General features: G+C 46.5%; 2 protein-coding genes across 2 annotated transcripts in view; both read right to left on the bottom strand.

Annotated features, from left to right (window-relative positions):
- Nucleotides 1-313: 313 nt before the first annotated feature.
- Nucleotides 314-13,088, bottom strand: LOC124011210 (ribose-phosphate pyrophosphokinase 2). Its single transcript, XM_046324342.1, has 7 exons — nt 12,791-13,088; nt 7,783-7,966; nt 4,561-4,659; nt 4,191-4,315; nt 3,069-3,242; nt 2,282-2,441; nt 314-2,019 (listed from the first exon to the last, which is right to left on the bottom strand). The coding sequence occupies exons 1-7, from the start codon at nt 12,910-12,912 to the stop codon at nt 1,927-1,929; spliced, it is 957 nt and encodes a 318-aa protein (XP_046180298.1). The 5' UTR covers nt 12,913-13,088; the 3' UTR covers nt 314-1,926.
- A 1,290-nt stretch (nt 13,089-14,378) lies between these two features.
- LOC124010697 (FERM and PDZ domain-containing protein 4-like) overlaps nt 14,379-27,678 on the bottom strand; it is a 64,701-nt gene continuing 51,401 nt past the window's right edge. The window contains exons 5-18 of the mRNA XM_046323348.1: nt 27,621-27,666; nt 27,398-27,502; nt 24,475-24,582; nt 24,093-24,224; nt 22,492-22,611; nt 21,976-22,112; nt 21,685-21,811; nt 21,066-21,155; nt 20,667-20,849; nt 20,074-20,209; nt 18,815-19,849; nt 17,051-18,590; nt 16,782-16,959; nt 14,379-16,654 (exon numbers count right to left, since the gene is read on the bottom strand). Coding sequence (XP_046179304.1) covers nt 15,086-16,654; nt 16,782-16,959; nt 17,051-18,590; nt 18,815-19,849; nt 20,074-20,209; nt 20,667-20,849; nt 21,066-21,155; nt 21,685-21,811; nt 21,976-22,112; nt 22,492-22,611; nt 24,093-24,224; nt 24,475-24,582; nt 27,398-27,502; nt 27,621-27,666 — 5,506 coding nt within the window. The 3' untranslated portion in view covers nt 14,379-15,085. The remainder of the gene's footprint in view (nt 16,655-16,781; nt 16,960-17,050; nt 18,591-18,814; nt 19,850-20,073; nt 20,210-20,666; nt 20,850-21,065; nt 21,156-21,684; nt 21,812-21,975; nt 22,113-22,491; nt 22,612-24,092; nt 24,225-24,474; nt 24,583-27,397; nt 27,503-27,620; nt 27,667-27,678) is intronic.

The raw sequence follows: 27,678 nt of genomic DNA, 5'->3' as shown, positions 1-27,678 counted from the left end.
GGAGGACCTGATCCTAGATGGTGGTTGGGTGGTAGTGTTGCATGCCCAGTTTGGTGAACTTGCCTTTCTAAAGACCTGCAATTGACAAACATGAATTCAACCAAGGTCCTTGCTCTCACATGGCACTGCAATAAGATTATGGTGCAATGAGTAGCAACACATGCTCCTCAAATGGCCACCTAATTACTCACATCTTCCAATGGAATCACCCCCCCCCCCCCAAATAGGGAAAATACCAGTGTACCGTCTATAACAATTCATCTGAGGATCCTCAGTAACCAAAGGTCAAAGAAAAGAGACAGTCAGCATTACATAATGTCATTGTCAAAGTTTTTATTGTCAATGAAAACCCTGGTGGTGTAAAAAAAATAAAAAATAAAACGTGTGGCTGCCTGTCCGCCAGCAGCTTTCAACCCATCCGCTAATTCATTCTGAAGACTGCCTTCAGCGCACACTCACCGCACAACAGGAGAAAATGAACGCAGAGGAGTTACACTCATACATTATAACTTTTTTTTCTCAACTAATACTTTAAAAAAAAACACAAAAATAACATTCAAGACATGAGGAAAGTAGAATTTGTATACTTCATGACCTTATGGGTGTGAGTTGTTCGACCAATCACCCTTCGAGAAGATGGATAAACTTGATATAGAGGTACTGTCCCCAGTTTTTCCAAGTTATCGGATCGGATTTCAGCAATCGGATCGGATTAAATTGACATAAATACAGCGGGTGTATCATTGACTTGAATTTGGATACCCGTTCTATTAATTTCATCCTATCCGATTGCCGAAATCTGAAAAGATAACCTTTGAAAAACTGGGCAGCAGGAGATTAGTAGTGGTGTTGGAGTAGTAAATGAGCAATTTCAAGATGGTAAATCAGAAATAGGAAAGTGAGCATGAGGCCCTGCAATGACACCAGTCCGTCACAAGAGGGAGTGCACCACCAGGGGCATACTAAAGTAAGGAAAATAAAATGGCAAATCAGATTTGGCCATGTTACGTGGCACTAACGAAATTATGTTTCAACTAGAATGCCAGAAATTGTGGAAATGCTTACAACGGTCTCTCTCATATCTCAAATTGAATTCCATGATTACAATATTGGGACGTTAAGAAGACAATGCTAGATGCTTAAACATTATGTAGGAATCTATTTGCTGGTTGAACAAATACAGCCTCTACTCTGGGGAAAAAAAGTCCCACACTAACCAAAATGTTGCTGGTTAAAGAAATAAACAAATCAAAAACAAATCAGCTGTTGATGACTAAACAACCCTAGGTGGCATTGATTAGCACACACCGTTGCTAAAAATCCCGCAACAGAAAATGAAGACAGGCATTTCTTATTGTACAGATAGTCCCTCCCCATTTGCTACCGTTTTTAGTCTAGTGAATAGGACCCTGGTATTTCGTAATCGGCGTGTATTGATGAAACAAAGGTGCCTCTAAAACCAACAGCGTTGCAGATTCTCCAGAGCAGGTTAGAACAGTCAGATGAATCAAGAAGTGACATCACACAATGGAATGCTTTCATTTATAGTGAAATGGAAGGAAAATTAGGTAAAACAAACAGGAACATCGTTAGGCAATGGACCTTCGGTTAAAACAACAGCCAGATGCCTTGGGTGGCAAGGCTGGCAAAGCATGATATTGAAACATACACAGTAAGGAAATCTTAACATGGTAATACACATAAATAGAAACTTGCTGGTCTAAGAGGAGGTGACACTCTTTCTTGGGTCTCCACACGGAACAGAGCTGGGAAAGTGGGCGTGGCCTTTAGGAATTGGTCACATGTAATTGGCCCAAACCGTCAGGGTTTAAGGACTTCCGGGAGGGCGGGGGTCATTGAAGGTGCGAGCTGATTGGACCATGAGGAGAGGAAATGGCTGCTGTGGCCTCTGCTCGTGGCCATCCTTTACAAGGGAACGTGGCTGAAGAGGTAGGACACCGACTCACCGTTGTGGGTTCTCCTGATCGCCTCGGCCAGGATCATGGCTATATCTATGATCTGGTGAAGACCATAGAAATACATCATAATAGATACATCTCTATAGCAGACTGCCATCAACCAGTGCCTCGGGTCAGGTAACCTATAGGGCAGCCAATCAATCCTGGTTGGAATGGTTAGCTCTAACAGCAGCAAGCTAGTTTCGAGACATGGGAGAGACAAAATGCTGCATGTATCAACAAAGGGATTCCTCAAACCTCATTGGCTAAAAGGTACCAGGACGTGTGAGTAAACAGGAAGTGCCCATCTGGACAGTGGGTACCTGTATCTTTGGGCATGACTTCATCTTCTCCTCCTGGGGTATGGTGTTGGTGACCACCACGGCCTCGAAGGGAGCATCGTTGATGCGCGCGATGGCCGGACCGGAAAATATGCCGTGCGTGAGGATAGCATAGACCTTGATCGCACCGGCATCAATCAATCTAGAGAGAGATATGAGTGGTGTAATATAAAACACAATGTGACAGTAATATGGAAACTGCGTTTGAAAGTCAGATAAAATAATGCATATGAGCAAAGTAGAAAAATGAAATATGCACAAGCATCAAATAGAAGAGTGAAACGTTGAAGAGTTTCAGAGAGACAATGAAACGGGAGCCATGGTTGAGACTGGAACAAACGATAATGACTTCCAGGTTTTTTCCCCTTTTCAAACCGTAAAATAAAAATAGCAGAAAACTTGCTTTAAAAACAGCTACGTTTTGTAAGTGCAGCAAACAGGAGGGCTTCTACATTTGGGCAAGCCCCCCAATCTGATGCAGAAAAAAACCCTGAGTGGATTTTCAGTCTCCACATCACTCCTCACCCTCTACATAATCTATCTCATTAGGTTTGATAGTGGTTCAGGTCAATAACCAATACAGTGATTTGAGATCAACGGATGCTCAACAGATGAGACTACATAGCAACCAGCTATAAATACTGACTTGTATTGAAAGCCAAACACAAAAACTAGATCAAGGCCATGGTAGAATAACACACACACACACACACACACACACACACACACACACACACACACACACACACACACACACACACACGCTCACTTCTCAGCAGCTTTGCAGATGGTACCGCAGGTGTCGGCCATGTCGTCGACCAGGATGGCCACGCGGTCCTTCACGTCTCCGACCAGGACCATGCGGTCCACCTCGTTGGCCTTCTTCCTCTCCTTGTGGATGAGGGCAAACTCCACATTCAGACGGTCAGCGATGGAGGTCACTCTGGATGCAGGAATTTAAAACAAAGAAATATGAGAAATATGAGATATGCATGTCAGCGCTCAGCTGAAGTGGCATCTCATTCGCATGACCTCCAGAAGTCGAGCAAAACTCATCTCGAAGATGGACAAGTACAAACAAACTCCAATGAAAGGTTAAACGAGGGAGAGATGAACAGGTCCAAACATTTCTGACTTTCCCCATAGCTTTTCCACATTGTTGAAGACCTCAGGACCAGCCGTACCTGGTTCATGTGACCCTGCCACATTGTTGAAGACCTCAGGACCAGCCGTACCTGGTTCATGTTACCCTGCCACATTGTTGAAGACCTCAGGACCAGCCGTACCTGGTTCATGAGACCCTGCCACATTGTTGAAGCCCTCAGGACCAGCCGTACCTGGTTCATGTGACCCTGCCACATTGTTGAAGACCTCAGGACCAGCCGTACCTGGTTCATGAGACCCTGCCACATTGTTGAAGCCCTCAGGACCAGCCGTACCTGGTTCATGTGACCCTGCCACATTGTTGAAGACCTCAGGACCAGCCGTACCTGGTTCATGTGACCCTGCCACATTGTTGAAGACCTCAGGACCAGCCGTACCTGGTTCATGTGACCCTGCCACATTGTTGAAGACCTCAGGACCAGCCGTACCTGGTTCATGTGACCCTGCCACATTGTTGAAGACCTCAGGACCAGCCGTTGTTGACCTGGTTCATGTGACCCTGCCACATTGTTGAAGACCTCAGGACCAGCCGTACCTGGTTCATGTGACCCTGCCACATTGTTGAAGACCTCAGGACCAGCCGTACCTGGTTCATGTGACCCTGCCACATCGTTGAAGACCTCAGGATCAGCCGTACCCGGTTCATGTGACCCTGCCACATTGTTGAAGACCTCAGGATCAGCCGTACCTGGTTCATGTGACCTTGCCACATTGAATTGTTTATTACCGTTTGGCTCCTCCAGCGTCAGGGGACACAATGCAGCTGTTCTTCCACTCTGGAATGTTCTCCCGGATCCACTGGAGGACCGCGGGCTCTGCATACAGGTTGTCCACGGCGATGTCGAAGAATCCCTACAGAGAGAGATCAGAAAAAGTTTTAAACATTTTCCCTTTAACATAATAATATACAGCCTCTGATTAGCCCAATATTGAGCAAAAACATAGCGACAACTTCAGACTTCACTGCAATAACTTGGAATGAAACTAAAATTGAGCAACTACTACTAGTCATTTGAATTCAATATAACTTGATTTAAATCGACAGGGGAAACTGCACCCCGCAATTGCATTGCTGTGACGTGTCGGACGCTGCCTACCTGGATCTGCGAGGCGTGGAGGTCCATTGTGATGATGTGGTCGGCGCCGGCTACAGACAGCATGTTGGCCACCAGCTTGGCTGAGATGGGAGCACGACTCTGGGACAGAGGGAGTTACAGGCTCTTTCAAATGAAGCACACAATTGAATTATTCAGCGTGGCAACAATTGTAGTACTACAGTAAAATGCCCTGGACTTGAATAACTAGTGAAGTCTAAATCCTCTGCTCCTCCACAAGGAGCACGATCCTTATTGGCTACAGGTTGTCACGTGTTCAACAAAGACATCTTAGTCTTCTGCGGTTAATGCACACAGCCCTCTGTGGCCAAATAGCAGCACAAGGTGACCGTAGAGACTCTGGTTTCAGGGGACAAATCACAACTCACAGGTTACTTTTATTTACACACACAAGTTCAACTCTTGAAAGATGCTTGTTTCAACTCGTGTAGCTCAGTTGGTAGAGCATGGCGCTTGTAACGCCAGGGTAGTGGGTTTGATCCCCGGGACCACCCATACGTAGAATGTATGCACACATGACTGTAAGTCGCTTTGGATAAAAGCGTCTGCTAAATGGCATATATTATTATTATTATTATTATTATAATTTTGTACTAGGTCACATTCCGAGGTGGATTTAACATGCCTCAGGGAAAGGAAAACAGTGATAGGCCAACATGTGGTATTAAACATCAATCATTTGGTATAATCAAACATACACCGTCTAAATCCTTCTTGTATTGAACTTTGATTTACAAACGTAAGTAAACCCTCTGTCAGAAATCTGTTATGTCCTGTTCTAGAACTTGTAGTTCAGAGTGTTTGTATAGGCTACAGATGTATTTCCCAACTTGTCCTCCAGTAACCCCTACAGCACACATTTTTGTTGTAGGCCCAGACATGCACACCTGATGCAACTAATTATCAAGCCCTCAATGAGTTGAATCAGGGTTTCTAGATGGGATGCCCCTGATGTCAGAAGTGACTTTTCAAAGCAGGTTAGGAACATTGAAGTAAGGTTAGGAAGAGGGTTCGCTAAACTGCTAAAAACGTTATGACGTCACTGACATTAGCAGGATCCCTGCTAGACATGACCTTGAATCAGTTAAGTCAACCCGGGGCTACAGCAAAAATGTGTGCTGTTGGGGGATAGACTGGAGTACTGGAGCAGGGAGACACTGGGCTACAGTATGCCACTGCAATAGAGGGGCCTTTGGGGTCTGGCATGTTCCACCTTCATGTTAGAAAACATAACAGGGTTCCAGAGTGGCGCAGCGGTCTAAGGCACTGCATCTCAGTGCAGTGCCTTACTAGTACCTGGTTCGAATCCAGGCTGTATCACATCCGGCCTGTGATTGGGAGTCCCATAGGGCGGCGCACAATTGGCCCAGCGTCGTCCGGGTTTGGCCGGAGTAGGCCGTCATTGTAAATAAGAATTTGTTCTAGACTGATTTGCCTAGTTAAATAAAGGTTAAATATGCTCCAAAACGTTAAGAGATGTCATGCTTAGGGTCTCACGATAGTTGCTGGTGCTTGATACACTGTCTTTGGGTTGATGGAGAGAGAAAGAGGGAGAAACGGTGGAATGTTGGATAGGCCTCAGAACAACTGGCTTGCTACATGAGGAAACTGTTGTTACGTTATTAACTGGAACAGTGTGAGACAATCATTTACCAGATAAGCGGTGGTCTGTGAACCCTTTCTGCCTGACGTCAACTTTCAGTTAAGTAACATTAGCAGGAACTGTTAACGAGAATTAGGCCTAATTGTTGTCGGGTGATGAACCATGCTCTGATTCAAACCTACAGCTATATTTGGTAGATGCTGTATTTCTCATATGCTTTTTGTGTAGTAACACAGAAGTTATTGGATGACATTCACATCTGAAGAATCTCAAAGTAGCCACCCTTTGCCTTGATGACAGCTTTGCACGCTCTTTGCATTCTCTCAACCAGCTTCACCTGGAATGCTTTTCCAACAGTCTTGAAGGAGCTCCCACATATGCTGAGCACTTGTTGGCTGCTTTTCCTTCACTCTGCTGTCCAACTTATCCCAAACCATCTCAACTGGGTTGAGGTCGGGTGATTGTGGAGGCCAGGACATCTGATGCAGCACTCCATTACTCTCCTTGGTCAAATAACCCTTACACAGCCTGGAGGTGTGATGGGTCACTGTCCTGTTGAAAAACAAATTATAGTCCCTCTAAGTGTAAACAAGATGGGATGGCATATTGCTGCAGAATGCTGTGGTAGCCATGCTGGTTAAGTGTGAATTCTAAATCAGTGTCACCAGCAAAGCACCCCCACACCACCTCAATGCTTCGCGGTGGGAACAATACACGCAGAGATCATCCGTTCACCTACTCTGGGTCTCACAAAAACACAGTGGTTGGAACCAAAAATCTAAAATTAGGGCAGATTTCCACAGGTCTAATATCCATTGCTTGTGTTTCTTGGCCCAAGCAATTCTCTTCTTAGTAGTGGTTTCTTTGCAGCAATTCAACCAAGAAGGCCTGATTCACGCAGTCTCCTCTGAACAGTTGATGTTGAGATGTGTCTGTTACTTGCATTTATTCAGTCTTCATGAGAGCCAGTTTCATCATAGTGCTTGATGGTTTTTGCAACTGCACTTGAAGAAACTTTAGAAGTTGGACATTTTCCGGATTGACTGACGTTCATGTAAAGATGCTGGAAAGTAATGATGGACTGCCGTTTCTCTTTGCTTATTTGAGCTGTTCTTGCCATAATATGGACTTGGTCTTTTACCAAATAGAGCCGTCGCCTGTATACCACCCCTACCTTGTCACAACACAACGGAGGAAGGAAATTAATTCCACCATTTAACGTTTATCAAGGCACACCTGTTAATTGAAATTAATTGCAGGTGACTACCTCATGAAGCTGGTTGAGAGAATGCCAAGAGTGTGAAAACCTGTCATCAAGGAAACGGGTGGTTACCTTGAAGAATCTCAAATATATTTAGATTTGTTTCACACTTCGTTGGTTACTACATGATTCCATATGTTATTTCATAGTTTTGATGTCTTCACTATTATTCTACAATACAGAAAATAGTACAAATGAAAACCCTTGAATGAGTAGGCGTGTCCAAACTTTTGACTGGTACTGTAAATATGCTACGTTTTTCACTACATACTGAACACCACACAGTGAATCACAGTCGTGACTTATTTGTGCCTAGGAGCAGCCCGGAAGGTAAGCTTACCTTGTCTTTTTTATCCTGCCGGGCGTAGGGGAAGCAGGGGATGACGGCGGTGACGCGGGACGACGAGGCGATCTTGCACGCGTTGATCATGATCAGCAGCTCCATCAGGTTGTCGTTGATCTCGCCGCAGCCGCTCTGCACAATGTAGACGTCCTCGCCGCGCACGCTCTCCCCGATCTCCACGCTGACCAAGACAAGCGGCATTATTATTTAGTGGCATCTTAAGGAAAGGACGAGGATCATAATTCTTACCACCACTACGGAACCTCACACTCGCCTCCACACTGAGGTAGAGAAGATCAATCCTTCCTCCTCCTCACCCTGCTCTTATCGCTCTACGCCTATTGCTCCTAAACCCTGACGGAGAAGGATGATCATAATCTTCTCACCAAGGCCCTTTATCAACTAGGCCATCTCCCCTCCCCCTACAAGGTATGCTTAGAAAAAAGGGCAACTGCTACTCACTCATGAAAGATACTGCACCAAGAATCACTTTCCAATAACACAGTATCATAACTGCACACCAAAAACGGAGGACTGATGGAGGTCTGGTACAGTAAATTGGAGTGACCGGAACGAGCTCAACTTTGACTAACTAGCCTCACATGAGGACTCTCATTTGAAAGTGCGTGTGGAAAAGCAGACTTCCGGGAATCAGTGTACACACACACACACACACACACACACACACACACACACACACACCACATCTCCCCACAAGTTGCAGGCATCAAAACCATTAAAAAAAGAAACGTCAAACATTCCAGACAGGACAACCCCCTTTCCCTACCTCCGCTGGAGTCATGTGCTCACATCTGACCAAGAGGCAATTAACGCAACAGTCGGTCTACCTATCTGAACCACCCAGAAGAGGAGGCACGAGGGAATCTGTGTTCTAAGGGGAGAGCGTAAGCAAGACATGAGGAGACACGAGACCCACCGCTACTGTACAGACTAGGACTGTCGCAGAGGATTTTAAAAAATGTGATCGACCGAGAGTGTTCTTTCGACCAATCGATTGGTTTTTAAAACGTGTATTTTTCCCATATATAGGCACACCCTAAGTTAATCAAATCAACAGTATGCACTGAGCTTGTCTGATGCTTTAAGCGCACTGTTTGATGAAATAATTAAGACACAGAAGATAACCAGCTAAAAAACGTGTTCATGACCTCCCCCCAAACATAAAAGGTTAAGAACTAGAGGTCGACAGATTACGATTTTTCAATGCCGATACCGATTGGAGAACCAAAAAAGCTGGTTAATCGGCCAATTTGTATTTATTCATTTGTAATAATGACATTTACAATAATACTGAATAAACACTCATTTGAACTTAAATGTAATACATCAATAAAAATCAATTTAGCCTCAAGTAAATAATGAAAAATGAAAATAAGGAACGGTGGGTTAACTGCCTTGCAGTAAGCCAAGGTAAGTTGCTAACTAAGATTAAAATGATCTTATAAAAAACAATCAATCATAATCACTAGTTAACTACACATGGTTGATGATAATACTAGATATTATCTAGCTTGTCCTGCGTTGCATATAATCTGAGCATACAAGCATTTAAGTATCTGCCTGAGCGGTGGTAGGCAGAAGCAGGCGCGTAAACATTCATTCAAACAGCACTTTCTTGCGTTTTGCCAGCAGCTCTTCGTTGTGTGTCAATCATTGCGCGGTTTATGACTTCAAGCCTATCAACTCCCGAGATGAGGCTGGTGTAACCGAAGTGAAATGGCTAGTTCGTTAGCGCGCGTTAATAGCATTTCAAACATCACTCTCTCTGAGCCTTCTAGTAGTGGGTAACGCTGCTTCGATGGTTGTCATTGTGTTGCTATACTGTTACACTGGCAATACTAAAGTGCCTATAAGAACATCCAATAGTCAAAGGTTAAAGAAATACAAACAGTATAGAGAGAAATAGTCCTGTAATTCCTATAATAAACTACAACCTAAAACTTCTTAACTGGGAATATTGAAGACTAATGTTAAAAAAGGAACCACCAGCTTTCATATGTTCTCATGTTCTGAGCAAGGAACTTAAACGTTAGCTATTCTTTACACGGCTCATATTGCACTTTTACATTCTTCTCCAACACTGTTTTTGCAATTATTTACACCAAATTGAACATGTTGTTTCATTATTTATTTGAGACTAAATAGATTCTTATGCATGTATTATATTACGTTAAAATAAAAAAGTGATCATTCAGTATTGTTGTAATGGTCATTATTACATATACATATATATATATATATATATATATACACATACATACATACATACATATATAAAAAAGTTGATTTTTTTTTGGTCTCCAATAATCGGTATCGGTATTGAAAAATCATAATCGGTCAACCTCTAATATGAAGTACAACTGGCTCATCCATGGATGTACGGAGAAAATGCCCGTGTTTTTTTATTTATATTTTTTGTTAGCTCCCCACGCGGGTTTGTGCTCTCTGATTAGCTCAGACAAATTGAGGGCCACTGACGAGCGTTGCGATTCTACAAGTAGAATGAGTAGGTTTGTAGTTACAGGTTCTGTTTTTGTTCTTGCAAGAGAAGGAACGGCCTCCCACTGTGTTAAGTACCTATAGGCTGTGAGATTCTCGGTGTGTTTTATACTTTTTTATTTATTTAACTAGGCAAGTCCGTCAAGAACAAAGTCTTATTTACAATGACGGCCGCCTGCGGGCACTGGGATGAAAAACGACAACACGACAAGAGACACCACAACATAGGTCTCTCTATGACAACACAGCATTGTAGCAACACAACATGGTAGCAACACAAAACATGGTACAAACATTGGGCACAGACAACAGCACCAAGGGCAAGGTAGAGACGACAATACATCACACGAAGAAGTCACAACTGTCAGTAAGAGTGCCCATGATTGAGTCTTTGAATGAAGAGATAGAACTGTCCAGTTTGAGTGTTTGTTGCAGCTTGTTCCAGTCGCTAGCTGCAGCGAACTGAAAAGACAAGCGACCCAGGGATGTGCGCTTGGGGGACCTTTAACAGAATAGTACTGGCAGAACAGGTGTTGTATGTGGAGGATGAGGGCTGCAGTAGATATCTCAGATAGGGGGTATGAGGCCTAAGAGGGGGAGTGAGGTCTAAGAGGGGGAGTGAGGCCTAAGAGGGGGTGTGAGGCCTAAGAGGGGGTGTGAGGCCTAAGAGGGGGTATGAGGCCTAAGATGATTTGATAAATAAGCATCAACCAATGGGTCATGCGGCGAGTATACAGATATGACCAGTTTACAGAAGAGTATAGAGTGCAGCGATGTGTCCTATGAGGAGCATTGGTGGAAAATCGGCTGGTCGAATGGTAAAGAATATCAAGCCGCTCGAGAGCACCCTTACCTGCCCATCTATAAAACCACATCTCCGTAATCTAGCACAGGTAGGACGGTTATCTGAATCAGGGTTAGTTTGGCAGCTGGGGGAAAGAGGGGTGATTACAATAAAGGAAACCATGTCCAGATTTATCCTAAGCTATGCTATGTGCTGAGTGAAGGACAATGTACCGTCTAGCCTTACTCCCAAGTACTTGTATGAGGCGACTACCTCAAGCGCTAAACCCTCAAGAGGCAGTAATCACACCGGTTGGGAGAGGGGCATTCTTCCTACCAAACCACATGACCTTTGTTTTGGAGGTGTTCAGAACAAGGTTTTGAGGCAGAGAAAGCTTTGGTGTAGAGCATTTAACACAAAATCCAGGGAGGGCCCAGCTGAGTATAAAACTATCCCCGGCAATGATCTCAATAGTTATTAATACTATGTCCTTGCAAGGAGGACGTCCCACAATAAGATCTTATTTAATAGGTGTCCCACTGTCAGGCCAATCTTTCTCCAAAAGTATCCACAAAATGTTAAAGCAGATTATTTTATTAATATAGCTGACAAAAACCCACTATTGCACACATAGGGGACAAAGTAATGTAGCTTGGCTAAATCAATAGGGGACCTTAGCTCACCTTGGTTCATGGGGCAGTGCAGTGAACTCACTCTCACCCATTGCATCATATTGCAAGTATTGTAACGTCTACATGCACCAGCGCTGAACACTGAACAATTAGGTCAGTTTGCTTACTGGCTGGAAATGAACCTAGATTAAGCGCGAGACATCATTTAGGATAAAATGAACTGAGGGTGGCAACAGGGCAAACAATTACAGGAATAAATCAGATAAGGAAAATGTATTAATGAAAAACATACATTTTATTTTCGAATCATTTTTTAGCAGAGGTTCATATACAGAACAATTTACAGGTGCAATTAGGATGAAGTGCATGACAATGTAGGCGGAAGGAACCAGGGGTGGCAGCAGGGCAAACAATTATAGGAACAATTCGGATAAAAAACATTAAAAAATAAATAATAATCATTATTTTAGCAGAGGCTCTCTGAAGGTACAATTATGGCACATCGACCGATTTTTCACTTAGTCGGTTAGGGGATTCAAACAGCCGGCTTTTTAGTTGCTGGCCCAACCCTCTTTTACCCACTAGGTTACCTGCACAGATATCACTCATTTTCATTACATTTTGTAACTGCAACGTTTCAAGACGTTTGCATACTGAACGTGGCCTTGTTCTCGGTTGCTGCGGTAGTTGGTTCTGTTTACACGAACTGTTGGCTATTATCAAGTCACGTGAGTCTTTTCGCAAACTAACTAGCATGTATCTTTCAAAGTTACGACTCAACAATGAACACCAGCATGCGCGACCATGTGATTACATAACTAGATATAACTAACTAGCCAATTTAGGGATTGATGTAATAACGTCAGCAAGCTAGTGTTATTCAGTGACGTTCGTATAGCTGGCAAACTTACTACTCTTGCGCACATGTGCATGCATGACCCAGGCTGCAGTATGTTAACGTCCAGCGCCTGCGAGCTTGCTAGGCTAGCTCAGCTAACGCAGCTGGTAAATTAGCTAATCATGCACCTATCTAAAGACAGACGAGAAATGAGTCAAAAAATAAACCTACCATGTTTCTTGGTTGGAGAATTTCTTCGTTATCACTTTCCCCAATTCCAGTCCGAGGCGATCAGCCACTTTTTGTGACAGGTCTTGGTGGGAGCTTCCGCTGAAAAGCACGATGTTCGGCATGTCCTAAATATTTCTGTGCAATTTGGTTATGCGAGTAGGAGATTTTGGATGCAACAATTATCCCTCGAGGGGCAAGTTAGCTAACAAGTTAACTTATTATCGTTGTAGCCCACGCATAGCAGATCAGCACGAGAGGAGACCTAAAACTGAAAAGGAAGTGAGAATCGTGTTTGCACGGTAGAGCGGAAATGCCGCATCCTAATTATTCTTCTTATTATTTGGGATTGTTTTGGCGGCTCGCATCCGATTTAAGGTGCATGCACTGCCACCTATTGTACCGGAGTATGAGGCTATACACGGCGTACCTACATAAAATTGATTTGTGATACAGTAGTATACAGTCGGGGAAAAGGACAAATTATCCTACCAACTATTAGCCCTTAATAAAATGATAAAGAAACACCACCCTATTCCACTATTTACCCTATCTAATCCTACTCAACACCCCCTGCAACCTTGCAAACCCAAGTATTTCTCTGCGGCTGCCACCCCCTTCCTCATTGGACAAAATCGATGCCTTTCTTCTTAGGTTTTTTTCTTTCTGCGGTTGGCATCTGACGTTATGGTCCATGCTATTTGGAAGACCAAAACTCTTTTCGAACAGTTTTTATACTAAAATGACATGATCATAATTTTCACAATTTCACAGTATTATTCCAACCTCATACTGTGGAAATATATATAAAAGTGGGGGAAAAAAGTGTTTTGTCTGCACTGGGCATTAAAAAATAATCATGTATTTGCTTGTCCTGCCACATATACATCAGGCCTACTATGACTTGATTAACGCCTCAATCACACCGACAGCATCATTACATTTCGGTTACACCAGAAGTACATTCAATTCCAAGTAACGCTGCGTTTGCCTTGCAGAGGCATTTGCAGTGCGTTGGATTTATCGAACGTGTGTGTCAAACTGTATGCGCAGACGGCTTAACGGAAATGGTTGCAGAAGGTGAGGGTTGTACTTTTGTTGCACACATATCCAAACGATTACACTATTGGTGGGATCAAGGCATAATAGTTACAGGTGTTGGTTGAAAAGCACATTGGCCAGAGAGTCGGAAAGGAATGGTCCCTTACAGATTGTGGTCTTTCAAAATGTCCTCACAGCCCCCCCCCTTTACCCTTTAAGGCTTTTCGATCTGTGTTTTAACTTGATTTAACTCTGAGATTGTAGTCAGATGATACCTCAAGTGCCTCTTTTATCCACACACAGAAACCTTTGTCAACGCCTTGGTGATACACTCCCTCTTACTATGCTCACATGAGAAGCATCACGCTAGGAAAGAAGGGCCTCCTGTTCATTTTAAATTAATAGATTGCTTTATATCCAAATGAATAAGACGTAATTCAGAATGAAACATTTTCTTATGTTCAAAATGGCATTATCATTTTTTTTTTTGTAGATCGAGAAAGCTACTAGGCCTAGGGTGTAGAAAAATGAGGCAGTGCACAAGTGAATCTTTTATTTTACTGGAGTTCTTCTACAAGATATTAGTGGAGCAAATGAAATAGCAAGTGAAGACACACCATGACCCTCAGATATGTAAAACATTTTAATGGGTCAGAGAAGCTGAAAAAATTATTGAGTGGATTTTTATGTTTCATGGTCGGGGAAATAAAATGCAGTCTGATACATAAATGTTGAAGGACACCATTTAGTCCAGAGAGGGTCATATTAAAACACATACAATGAAAGGCTGTAAAAAATGATGAAACAATTACACACCTGCCTGATCGACTTAAAAGCTCTTTAATAAGATACTTGCCTACTTATTTGATGTCTTTTCAGTATAGTTTTATGCCCTCTGTATTTGTTTAAAAAATAATCATGTCAAAATCATTTAGAAATAAGGAGTATTAAATGCAGTACAGGTTCAGTGCTGTATGTCAATCCTCTCTCTCCACACTGCAACCTAGAACTGCATCATCAATATCACATTAAAGAGTACATGTCTTCCCAATGACCTCTCAAAATGTCTATAGCAATTTATATATTCATATAGTGTATCATATGTACTGTATGTACATTATATACATGGACAATAAATTGTACACAAGAAGTAGGGTGTCTATAATAACATCAGTTCTTTTTACAAAGGCCGGGTCTTGTATGGCTTTGTATAATGTACATAACACTAAAAGACGTTGCTGTCGGCTGGACGTCCTACTACTTGCTAAGCAGCGTTTTGAGGGAGCGGGTGAGTGCGTTGGCGATGGCTGACATGGTGCTGGAGTGGCGGACCAGGGCATTGACGTTGTGGTCGCTGGGCACTCCGATGGACGCTGCCTCGGCTGCGCGCAGCAGGCAGATGTAGTTCATGACCAGCTCGTCCACCTTGGCCACCACCTCCCTCTGCTGTTGGGCAGCTGATGCCCTCAGGCCCCTCACCAGGCACATGCAGGCCTCAGACAGGCAGCACAGCACCTGGAAACTGCAGGTGATGGCCAGCAGCATCTCCTCTGGGCTGCCGTGGGCCTGGGCCATCCTGCGACATGCCCGCCCCAGCTCTTTAGACTCGATGGACAGCAGCTGCTTGTATTGGGACAGGTCGGCTGTGATCTGTGGCACCTGGCCGCTGCGGTCCCCCCTGCCTACGCTTGAGCGCACTAGGGCGATGAGCTCGCTGGCGTCGCGGCGTACATCCGAGAAGCCAACGGGGAAGATGTACATGCGGTCTTTGAGCGTGTTGATGCGCGACAGCCGGTCGCTGAAGCTCATGTTGGTTAGGACCTCGCTGTAGAGCTGGTCGCCTGCTGCGTCCGTGGCCAGGCCGTAGATAGACGCTGCTTCCTCCATTTCCCTGCCATGGCAGCGCCTGGAACTCTCGCCCCTCTCGCCCATCTCACCCCCCTCTACCTCATCCTCCTCTGCCTGACTCTTCCTCTTGAAGAAGCAGTAGCTGAAGGGACCGTTGCACCTCCAGGGGCTGCTCGAATCCATCTTCTGCGAGCCCTTCATGTGCTTGGCGTCCTTCTGCAGGGGAAACATCACTGAGGCCCTCCGGCTGTCTCTGCCCCCAGCCGACCAGCACGTGGACGCTACTGAGCCCTGCGAGTAGCTCTTCGACAGCCTTTTCCTCGTGGGTCTCCTCTGTAGTTTGGGGTCAACTGGTCCTTGCTGGCACTTGGTTCTGCCTTTGTCGAAGAGCACCTCCACACTCCCGGAGCCCGCCGTTACATTACTGGTGCTCCGTCTGAGCTCTCTGCCCCGCTGCAGGCTATTTATGCTGGGCTCCCTGCCCAGGTGGAGGATGTTGGTGCTGGGCTCCCTGTCCCGCTGCAGGCTGTTGGTGCTGAGCTCTCTGCCCAGGTGGAGGCTGTTTATGCTGAGCTCTCTGCCCAGGTGGAGGCTGTTTATGCTGGGCTCCCTGCCCAGGTAGAGGCTGTTGATGCTGGGCTCCCGGTCCCGCTGCAGGCTGTTGGTGCTGGGTTCCCTGCCCAAGTGGAGGCTGTTCATACTGGAGTCCCTGCCCCTCTGGAGGCTGTTCATATTGGGCTCGTACTGGTGGTGGAGGCTGGCTGTGACTGACTGGATGTGGTTTTGTCCGTATGTGACGGTGGACTGCTTTGGCACAGTGGAGTTGTGGGTGCTCATGTTGGCTGGTAGGGGAGGTGGAGGAGGTGGTGGAGGAGGAGGGGGCCGGAGCCGTGGCACAGGCTCGGGCCTGCTTAGTGAAAGCTGATGGGTGATCTCCTGCTTCCGCTCCCAGTGATGTCCCCAGCTGCTCTGTGCGAGCTACACTAGGGGCAGTAGAAAAACAGAGATAATCATTAGGAGTCTGTCGGATGGCATGCTTTGTCCTGCAGTCAGATCTGAGCCAGTCCTCTGGGCCACAGATGTTGGCACCGCTTTGGGACATCACACTCCGCGCCCTGGAGGGGGGCCTGTGGACCATGCCCCCACCCCCACCCCCTCCATGGATGTTGTCCCTCAGGGACAGGAACCGCTCGACCTCAGGGTCGATGGCGCCCCTCTCTAACTCACTCTCGAGGCCCGAAAAGGAGCTCCTCCTCTCTGTGCCACTTGGCCTTACTTCAACACTGTCAGCAGGTCTCTGAGCATGCAAGTCAGGATTGCTCTTCAACTTAGCGGGCAGGGTGGTGGAGTGATAGGGCCGGGGGCCTTTGTCACCCCGTGAGGTGACTGCATTGGGGTTCACTAGACTCGGGCTGAGGAAGGGTGACGAGGACGAGGGGGGGCATGCAGGGATAGCGGTGAATGGTGTTCCCTTTACTCCTAACCATCTCTATCAGTTGGGGATTACTGGTAATATATCTCCTAGTGTCCTTCCTGACTCCCCCTCCCAGGCCTGCACTATGCAACCTGCCTCCCTGGTGCATCTGGCTCACTGTCAGGTAGTTAATGAGCTGCCTATAGGACTCGTTCCCCTCCTTGAGGTTAGCACCCCTTACACAGGCTGTCTTGGCATGCAGATCATTTTGAAGGTTACTCCTTCTAGCTGTACTACCTGTGGTTTCTTTCATCTTGGCCGACCGGAGGGAACCCTCTATGCTGGTGTCTGACCCAGGAGGGTGTATGTTGGGCAGCATCTTCCGCAGGAGTGTGGGGTCTGCTTGGGGGTGGAGGTCCCTGCCCACAGGGATCTGGCCCGGGGTGCCATGGGGAGCCTTGTCCTCATAGGTGAAAACCCTGAGGGACGTGGAAGATTCAGAGAGCGGGTGGTGGTTGCCGTCGGGGGCACAGAGGGGCGAATCCGTTGGGGTGCCACAGGCACTGCTCCCCGTGCTGCAGCCCGCGTCCAGTGATGAGCACTGGGAGCCCTGCAGGGAGTTGTGAGCCTCGCTCTGAAGGGACGAGATCCGTTTGGCTAGGTGGTACTCACACAGCCGGGCAACCCCTTGCCTCACTTGCTGCCGCTGCTCCCCTGGGGCATCTCCCTGTCCACCGGGGGGGTCCCGGGGCTTCTTGGTAGGGGAGGAGGGGAAGGGACCTGCCGCTCCCCCCAGGTACTCTTCCTGCTGGCCGCCCATAGCCCCAGTGGCCCCCACTGCAGCCTCCCCCGGTTCTTCCTCAGGCTCTGTCCGTTCAGGGTGTGGGGGAGGGGGGCGCGGCAGCCTGCGGTGACTCTTTGGCAGGCTGTTCACCGCCAGGTTCTCCGCCATGATGGAGATGGAATTCTCTGGTAGAGGAAGAGGTGGCCTTCTCTGCAGCCTCTCGCAGAACGAGGTACGCTCCACATCCAGCTGGCTCCCCCTGTGGCCGTCTCTGGTACTGAACGTGTTGAACTTCCCGTTGGTGTCGGCCAACTTTTTTAGCCGTTTCCCTCCAACAACCACGGAGTTGGGTCGCTTGCTGAAGTCGGAGGAGAGGTTAGTCAGAGAATCAGTGGTTTCTGGATCCAGCTCTATGTCATCTGGATGGAGGGTCTGTTTAGGGAGCGCGGTGGACGACGGCGGCCCGCCGTCTTGATGTTGGGAGGGGCTGTGGGCTTTCTTTTGGGTGGCCACTCTGGGCGAGATGGGGAAGTTTGTCTTTTCCTCCGTCAGAGGCTGGTAGCCTTCGGAGGTGGCGATAAGGAGGCGCCTGTGGTTCTGGTGGATGAGTTTGTGGGCGGCGGCCTGCTCCATGGTCTCGGTCATCTCTGAGGAGTTGGTCTCATTGCCTGAGTCAGAGGAAGACTCAGGACTGAAAGTTCGAGACATTTGCACACCTATGTGAGCCAGGGAGAAAAAATATATGATTTGAGCTTCTTTCAACAATTCTATTATATAACTTTTAACAAAGTTCAACATATAGTTTGAAGAAATCCTAATTTGGGCCAGGTCTGATCACAAAGCACAACAGTGAACACTGAAAAACCAAAACTAGAGCAAGGCCATGACACTGTGTGCACAACAGCTGTAAACTATAAGTGGTGTTGGTAGTAGTAAAGACCTGGGTTACTGTTGGGCTGTGGTCGCTGTGGGCGTGGTGGGTGTGGCCTCTCCTCGGACACGGTCAGGGCTTCCAGTGCCTGCAGGGTTGTTACCACGGCATCCTCCAGCCTCCTTTCCCTGCCGCTCCCCTCACCATGCGACCCCGTGGGGACAGCGTCGATCAGAGACACGGGCATGTCATTGTTGCCGGCAGTGGCCAAAGGGCGACTCTCGGGACTCTCCTCATCAGAACTGTCTCTGAACCCCGGGGGCGGGGCGGCAATGGCGAGATTTAGCGAATGGAGGACACCGTCGGTATCATCATCGTCATCATCGCCCCCCTCGGGGGGAGGAAGTGAGGTCAGGTCGATGATGTCATCGCTGGAGCCCGAGAGGGTGAGGATCGTGGCTTTGCTCGCCGCCGTCGTGCCGCCCCCTCCACCCTCCCCCCCTCCCGTCCCGGTAGAGTCTTCCTCACAGCTGGCGTCGTCCTCATCCTCGGCGTCGTCCGTGGTGTCTGCATAACAAAGGTCCCTTAGCAGCGGTTCCTCCACCAGCTCCTCGCCGATGTTGCTGTAGACCACATGCGGCATGCCGTCGGCGAATTGGAAGGGCACGGTCACCTGGGCCCTAAAGTCCCCCGGGTTGTTGACGTTGCTGTGCAAGTAGGCTATGGGCCTGTGCTCGGGCACCTCGGGACTCTCATCCATCAGGCGCTCGTAGCCAAAGTTCTGGGGGTTAACAGTGTTCAAAGGGGGGTCTCCGAAGATGAAGGAGACCTTGGCGCTCCGGGGGGAGTCTTGGGGTTTGTTTCTGGCAGGGGGGAGAGGTGGGGGCTGGGGACTCCTCCGCCCCTCCGACGGCCTCTCGTTCTGCTGCAGGGTTAGGGTATGGTGTTGGCGCTCGGGGATGTAGGGAGAGATGTTGTTCACTCTCCCTCCATTGTTAGAGAAGTCCATGTCACTGCTGTAACGCTCGTCCTGGCCGGCAGCATTGGGGTCCTCACAGTTGTCTAATGAAGTGCTGTACGGCCACTCCAGAAGATTGTCCTGATCTGTTGTTTAATAGAGGAACTCAATTCAACAATTTGACAAAATACTGGATATAATTGACATGTATACAGAAGCACGCACACACACACACACACACACACACACACACACACACACACACACACACACACACACACACACACACACACACACACACACACACACACACACACACACACACACACACACACACACACACACACCGCATAGTACTAGGTTGACCAACCCATTTCTTCAGCGATGCTGTTGCAGTGGGCCATGTTGAAGATAGATCTCCTAGAGTCCACTAGGAGTCGATAGTAACCTGCTGTCAGACACGCCAGGTTCATAGCATCACTAGACTCCATTATCAACGTGATGGGCTACAGATCAAACATAAAGAAATAAAAACATTACAGAACACAAGGATATGGTCTTGCAAGAATAGTATTTATGTACAAACTGGTTTTTCTACTTATTAGCCTGCTAATATTGCCTTATGGGTATCTGTAGATTTTTAGGGAAAGGCGATACCTTGTCAGTTGCGCAACTGAATGCATTCAATCGAAATGTTTCTTCCACATTTAAACCAACTCCTCTGAATCAGAGAGGTTCGGGGGGCTGCCTTAATCGACGTCATCGGTGCCCAGTTGTTGTTGGGGGTTAACTGCCTTGCTCAAGGGCAGAACGGCAGATTTTACCACCTTGCCGGTTCGGGATTCGAACGAGCGACCTTTCGGTTACTGGTCCAATGCTATTAATTGCTAGTCTACCTGCCGCCCAAGCCTCAAGCCACCCACTTAACAGTGCCAACTCGACACGTCAGGCCCCACTCCTTACCCTGACATCCATGACGTGTAGCTCCACGCGGACGTTGATATCATCCTCTGTGAGGATCTCGATGCGGTTCACGTGGCTGAAGTCTGCCAGCAGGGCCATCAGGTTGGTCTTGGCGTTGATCACGTGACTGATGCCGTACCTGGGCCCCACTAGCAAGGTCACCTCTGTCTGCTTCTCCCCTTGCTGTGAGGGTGTGTGTTGGGGTTGAAGTGTTGTGTGTATGTGTGTGTGTGTGTGTGTGTTGAGTTGAATAGGGGTGTGTATTTGTGTGAGTGAGTGAGTGAGTGTATAAAAGAGAGAAGGCAGGATATGGATTTGGAACAATATCTATGTGGATACAGATTGGTTTTCTATTTGACCAATGGCTGAAATAGGGACAGATACAACTAGTGGTCTTACCAAAAGTATGGATTTGAACACTCTCCCTCCATACAACCTCAGCTCACTGAGATACTTCAAGTAGTGCACTTTAGCCTGCAATGCAGTCAACTGCAGGAAAAAAAGACAGAGGAAAACATCTCGAGGTTAACAAAAATACACTAACGGTTTATGGCTTTGACCGTATCTCAGTCTCAAATACACAAATGACATTCATCTGATGATGAAGCAAAAAAAAGAAAGCAAACAGACAGCTACACTCCTCTAGAGGGCAGCTCTGCTAAGCACACGAGAGAGAGAGAGAGAGAGAGAGAGAGAGAGAGAGAGAGAGAGAGAGAGAGAGAGAGAGAGAGAGAGAGAGAGACAGAGGGAGAGGGAGACAGAGAGGGAGACAGAGAGAGAGAGAGAGAGGGACAGAGAGAGGGAGAGGGAGACAGAGAGAGAGAGAGAGAGAGAGAGGGAGAGAGAGAGACAGAGAGAGAGAGAGAGAGGGAGAGGGACAGAGGGAGACAGAGAGGAGAGGGACAGAGAGAGGGAGAGAGAGAGAGAGAGAGGGAGACAGAGAGAGAGAGAGAGAGAGAGAGAGAGGGAGACAGAGAGAGAGAGAGAGAGAGCTGTGACGATGGAATCCGTACTGTACCTTTTTTCCCGGAGGCACTAGGTTCTGATTGGTTTTGAGGATGTGCGTCAGTGCTTTCTTGATGTTCTTCTCCTTCATGCTGGTCATCACTGCTGGTGGGATGAAAAGTGTCAGACCCCACTCCTTCCTGGAAATTAAGAAGGCATTTGATATTCAAGGGCGTGGAAATAATGCAAATTAGTGTTCACCTTTCTATCAATGATTATTATGCACCTGTACAAAGACTCCTTTTGAGCTGCGTCGCCCATGTTTCAGTGGAAAACAACCACAACAGTAAGGAGCTGGACTTACTGGATGTATTTGAGTGAGACCTTCTGCAGCTGTCTGGTCGTCATAGTGAGGACGTACATCTGCAGAGCGGCCAATCGTAGCGCGGCGTCGTACTTCAGCTCTGAGCCAAAGCGCTCCAGAACCACATCGTTACAGCTCTACGGAAGACCAGGAGGGACAGTTAGAACCCGTGGATGACTCAAAGCCATTCAAAATAGACACATTTTGTTCTATTTACAAGTAAAGGAAGGCCAAGCTAGAAACCGACATTGTTGTCATTAACATAGAAGCAATATTGCTTTGAATAGTCAATCCCAAGAGAACAGCAAATATTCTGAAGTTCTGATTGAGCCTAAAACCTTGGACAACCAACCAATTTTGGATGGGAACCTTGAACTTGATATGCATTGATCAAAAGGCCCTTATTGACATGCTTTGGTCTCAATGCTTGTTCGACAAGTTTACCCGAGAACACAGGAATGCGGTCTTGTGTTATGCTCCACTATGATTGGGCCAGGTCTCCTGTGGTGCTCTCACCTGAACGTAGAGGTATTCAAATGCCACGGCATCCCGTCTGAGCAGATCCACCGGGTCCTTGGGGACGAAGCTGATTCTGAAGAAACATTTCATCTTATCGGACCCCGGCCTCTGTGTCACCTGAAACGAAAAAGAGGACGAGAGAATGTGAGAAAAGGAGGGGGGGGAGTGTGAAAGAGAAAATGTTCAAGTGTTTTACTGCGCCGTAAATGTGTACTGATGTGACACATCGAAACGGAAAACATCAAATGCAAGGTCCCTCAAGGTGCTAGGCATGATGTCAAACTTCATCAAATGGTCAGGTAAATACATTCCTAAGGACATAATGGGATGGTAAGGTCTGTGCTAAGGACAGGGTGAGTCATTGTTGCAAATAGAAGTCGGGCAAATTTACATCCATTGGACAGGTTCTTGGCCTCCTGTCAAGGGACAGGAATTCATTAAGACACGCAGAGGGAGATATATTGTACGTGCTACACTGGTCAGTAGTTTGCCCTCGTTCCCTATTTCCTTCAGGGGTCCACTCTTCGAAAAAAAGGGGTTCCAAAAGGGTGCCTCGTCTGGTCCCATAGGAAAACCCTTTTTGGTTCCAGGAAGAACCTTTTTGGGGTCCACGTAGGAGCCAAAGGGTTCTACATGGAACCCAAAAGGGTTCTACCTGGGACCAAAAAGGGTTCTTCAAAGGGTTATCCTATGGGGATGGCCCAAAGAGCCCTTTTAAGTTCTAGATAACACCTTTTTTCCCCCCAAAATGTACCGTCTTGAGCATTGACTTTACAGATTTCAGCCCCTTACCAAAACCTATTACATAACTCTTTTCATCCTTGAAAATAATCAGAATTTGTTATTCATCGCTTATTTCCATTATTGACTATCATCACAGGGCTGTCTACGCGGGATGAGGGTGATGCATATTAGAATATCCTCACTATGATCGCAGTACACTTTCATTAAAACATTGAACGCAGAGGCGCCCCTGCTGTGCCAGACTTGATAAATCACGTTGTGTTCTTGAGTCGCTCTATGAATACTGAGCAGGAAGTGTTTGTGTACGTCCCAAATGGCACCCTATTCCCTAGGTCACCACTTTGGACCAGCGCTCTATGGGACGCTCTATGGGCCCCGGTCAAAAGTATAACGGGAATAGGGTGCCATTCTGGATGTGTACTTTGTGTGATTGTGGTGTAGTGCTGGAATAGAATTGCCTCTTGTCTATAGGATACTAAGTAAAGAGGCCGAGGTGGGAGTGCTTTAAGGAAGCAGAATGGGATCACTAGGGTGACTCTGGGCTAGCAACATATGAATGACTTTCATTCTCTCTGGGATGTTGATAACCTGGACCTGTAGCTAGGGAGCTCCATACTGAGATGTATCCTTCTGATATGGCCAAGGGGTGTCTAAGTTCAGTTACATTTATGATTCTCTTTCTTCCACTCTTTTTTTGAAATTATTAAAGGACTTTATAAATTGATTGATTGATCTCTGTCATGAATTGCCCAGGTATACTTTACATAAGAGGTCGCTTGACCTCAATGGGACTTCCTGGATAAGTAAAGGTCAAACCAATGACTTCGCGTTAGCATGCCCACAGTAATTCCTACCCGAGTTAGCATCTCCTGCTCATGCAAGAGTAGCAGCTTGCTGCCCGATCCCTCCGTCCGCTGCTCCAGCATCAGGGAGAAGTGTTCAATGCACTTGATGGACAGCTTCTCTTGTAGGGTCATGATAACATCCTATCACACCATAAACAAAGGTCAATTTCAATGTCATAATACCAAATGATAAAACAAATAAACAAGACTATCTTTTATTTGTATCCTCGTTTTCTGCCACCGGGTAGCTGAGATGGATAGAATGCAATTGCATTTCAAGTCAAGGTTGAGTCCCCACGCCATATTCCATTAATTTCCTCCCATTTCGCCACAGTAATTATGGAAACAGGGCCACTCTAATCCCCCCCCTCCCCCAAAGTGTCACGCACACCTTGATGGATGTGCTGCAGTCGAACCGAAACGACTTGGTCTGCCCGTTCTCCAGGTACACCTTCAGAACCTTCTGCATGAAGAGGAGGGAGTTGTCCTTCACTGTGTTCTGGGTGGAAAGGAGACACAGAAGAATGATACACAAGGCCTACAGTAGCCTACATGAAGAGGACAGAGTTGTCCTTCACTGTGTTCTGGGTGGAAAGGAGACACAGAAGAATGATACACAAGGCCTACAGTAGCCTACATGAAGAGGACAGAGTTGTCCTTCACTGTGTTCTGGGTGGAAAGGAGACACAGAAGAATGATACACAAGGCCTACAGTAGCCTACATGAAGAGGACAGAGTTGTCCTTCACTGTGTTCTGGGTGGAAAGGAGACACAGGAGAATGATACACAAGGCATACAGTAGCCTACATGAAGAGGACAGAGTTGTCCTTCACTGTGTTCTGGGTGGAAAGGAGACACATGAAGAGGACAGAGTTGAAGAATGATACACAAGGCCTACAGTAGCCTACATGAAGAGGACAGAGTTGTCCTTCACTGTGTTCTGGGTGGAAAGGAGACACAGAAGAATGATACACAAGGCATACAGTAGCCTACATGAAGAGGACAGAGTTGTCCTTCACTGTGTTCTAGGTGGAAAGGAGACACAGAAGAATGATACACAAGGCATACAGTAGCCTACATGAAGAGGACAGAGTTGTCCTTCACTTTGTTCTGGGTGGAAACAGGACATAAAAGACATCCAGTACAAATGAATGACCTTATATTTCTTGCTAGCATTGTTGACCTGTCTGGATGTACTCAGATAAACAAGTGTATACCAACACAAAAACTATTCAGACCCTTTGACTTCTTCCACATGTTGTTCCAGACTTATTCTAAAATTGATTGAATTGTTTTTTTCACCCTCATCCAGCTACACACAATACCCCATAATGACAAAGCAAAACCTTTTATTTTAATTTTTTAATTTTAAACGGAAATATCACATTTACATAATTATTCAGACCCTTTACTCAGTACTTTGTTGAAGCACCTTTGGGAGCTATTACAGCCTCAAGTTTTCTTGGGTATGATGCTACAAGCTTGGCACACCTGTATTGGGGAGTTTCTCCCATTCTTCTCTGCAGAACCTCTCAAGCTTCTGTCAGGTTGGATGGGGAGCGTCGCTGGACAGCTATTTTCAGGTCTCTCCAGAAATGTTTGATCGGGCTCAATTCCGGGCTCTGGCTGGGCCACTCAAGGATATTCCGAGACTTGTCCCGAAGCCACTCCTGCATTGTCTTAGCTGTGTTCTTAGAGTTGTTGTTCTGTTGGAAGGTGAACCTTAGCCCCAGTCTGAGGTCCTGAGCGCTCTGGAGCTTGTTTTCATCAAGGATCTCTCTGTACTTTTCCCCATTCATCTTTCCCTTGATCCTGACTAGTCTCCTGGTCCCTGCCGCTGAAAAGAATCCCCACCGCATGATGCTAACCAGCATACTTGTCACGTATATACTCCCTCTCCGGCCTCTAGGTCATCAGGCTGCTGATTATCCCACACACCTGTCACCATCATCCCGTGCACCTGCGCCTCATGACACTCACCTGGACTCCGTCACCTCCTTGATTATCTTCCCTTCCCATCACCTCCCTGGTTATCTGTCCCTCCCCTTGGTTCTTTCCTCAGGTGTTATTGACTCTGTTTTCATGTCGGTGCGTTGTTTGTGTTACGTGTTCATTGTTTCTTTTATTTATTAAAACTCTCACTCCCTGAACTTGCTTCCCAACTCTCAGCGCACTCGTTACAATACTTCACCGCAGGGATGGTGCCAGATTGCCTCTAGACGTGACGCTTGGCATTCAGGCCAAATAATTCAATCTTGGTTTCATCAGACCAGAGAATCTTGTTTCTCATGGTCTGAGACTCTTTAGGTGCCTTTTGGCAAACTCCAACTAGGCTGTCATGTGCCTTTTACTGAGGAGTGGCTTCCGTCTGGCCACTCTACCATAAAGGCCTGATTGGTGGAGGGCTGCAGACATAGTCGTCCTTCCGGAAGGTTCCCCCATCTCCACAGAGGAAATCTGAAGCTCTGTCAGTGACCATCGGGTTTTTGGTCACCTCCCTGGCCCTTCTCCCCCGATTGCTCAGTTTGGCTGGGCGGCCAGCTCTAGGAAGAGTGTTGGTAGTTCCAAACTTCTTCCATTTATGAATGATGGAGGCCACTGTGTTCTTGGGGACCTTCAATGCTGCAGAAATGTTTTGGTACCCTTCCCCAGATCTGTTCCTCGACATAATCCTGTCTCGGAGCTCTATGGACAATTCCTTCGACCTCGTGGCTTTTTGCTCAGACATGCACTGTCAACTATGGGACCTTATATAGGTGTGTGCCTTTCCAAATCATGTCCAGTCAATTGAATTTACCACAGGTGGACTTCAATCAAGTTGCAGAACCATCTCAAGGATGATCAATGGAACCAGGATGCACCTGGGCTCAATTTCGAGTCTCATAGCAAAGGGTCTGAATACTAATGTAAATAAGGTATTTCTGTGTTTTTATGTTTAATAAATGTGCAAAATATTCTAAAAACATATTTTCGCATTGTATGGAGTATTGGGTTTAGATTGATGAGGAAAATGTTTTCTTTAATCCATTTTCCAATTAGGCTGTAACGTAACACAATGTGGAATAAGTCAAGAGGTCTGAATACCAATATCCATTCTAGCACACTAATTAGAATGCATCCCCAATACATTGTTTCATTTGAAGTGATATGCTGGTGTGGATATTAGAACAGAATCTTACTTGTACAAAAAAAACAAAGTAGATATAATTAATGTGAACCAAATATACACAAATCACTTTTGACAGTTCAATTGGTGGTCAAAAGGTCAAATGGATAAATTCAAAGGTCAACCATGTGACAGGAGGAGAACTTACCGGAACTTGACCGTTAATGATGACCTCTTCTGCGAAGCGCACTTTGACCGGATTGGACTTGAGCTTGGCTTTTTTGGCTGCACTGATGAACGCTGATTTGGGCGACTGAGAACAGAGAGATTTAGCATGGAGGTCAGGATGAAACCAAATCCCTGTGTCGGGTGTGCAGCAATGTTACATCCTGTTATTATAACCAACAGTTCTAAAAAATAAAGATACTCACAGGGTACGGCTGGACAACAGTCAACATAATGGACTCCTTACAGTTTCTGGAGGGAGAA

This window comes from Oncorhynchus gorbuscha, linkage group LG23, assembly GCF_021184085.1.
Source record: "Oncorhynchus gorbuscha isolate QuinsamMale2020 ecotype Even-year linkage group LG23, OgorEven_v1.0, whole genome shotgun sequence".
NCBI lineage: Eukaryota > Metazoa > Chordata > Actinopteri > Salmoniformes > Salmonidae > Oncorhynchus > Oncorhynchus gorbuscha.
The sequence above is the reverse complement of the archived record's forward strand: the minus strand, read 5'-3'. Positions and strand labels throughout refer to the sequence as shown.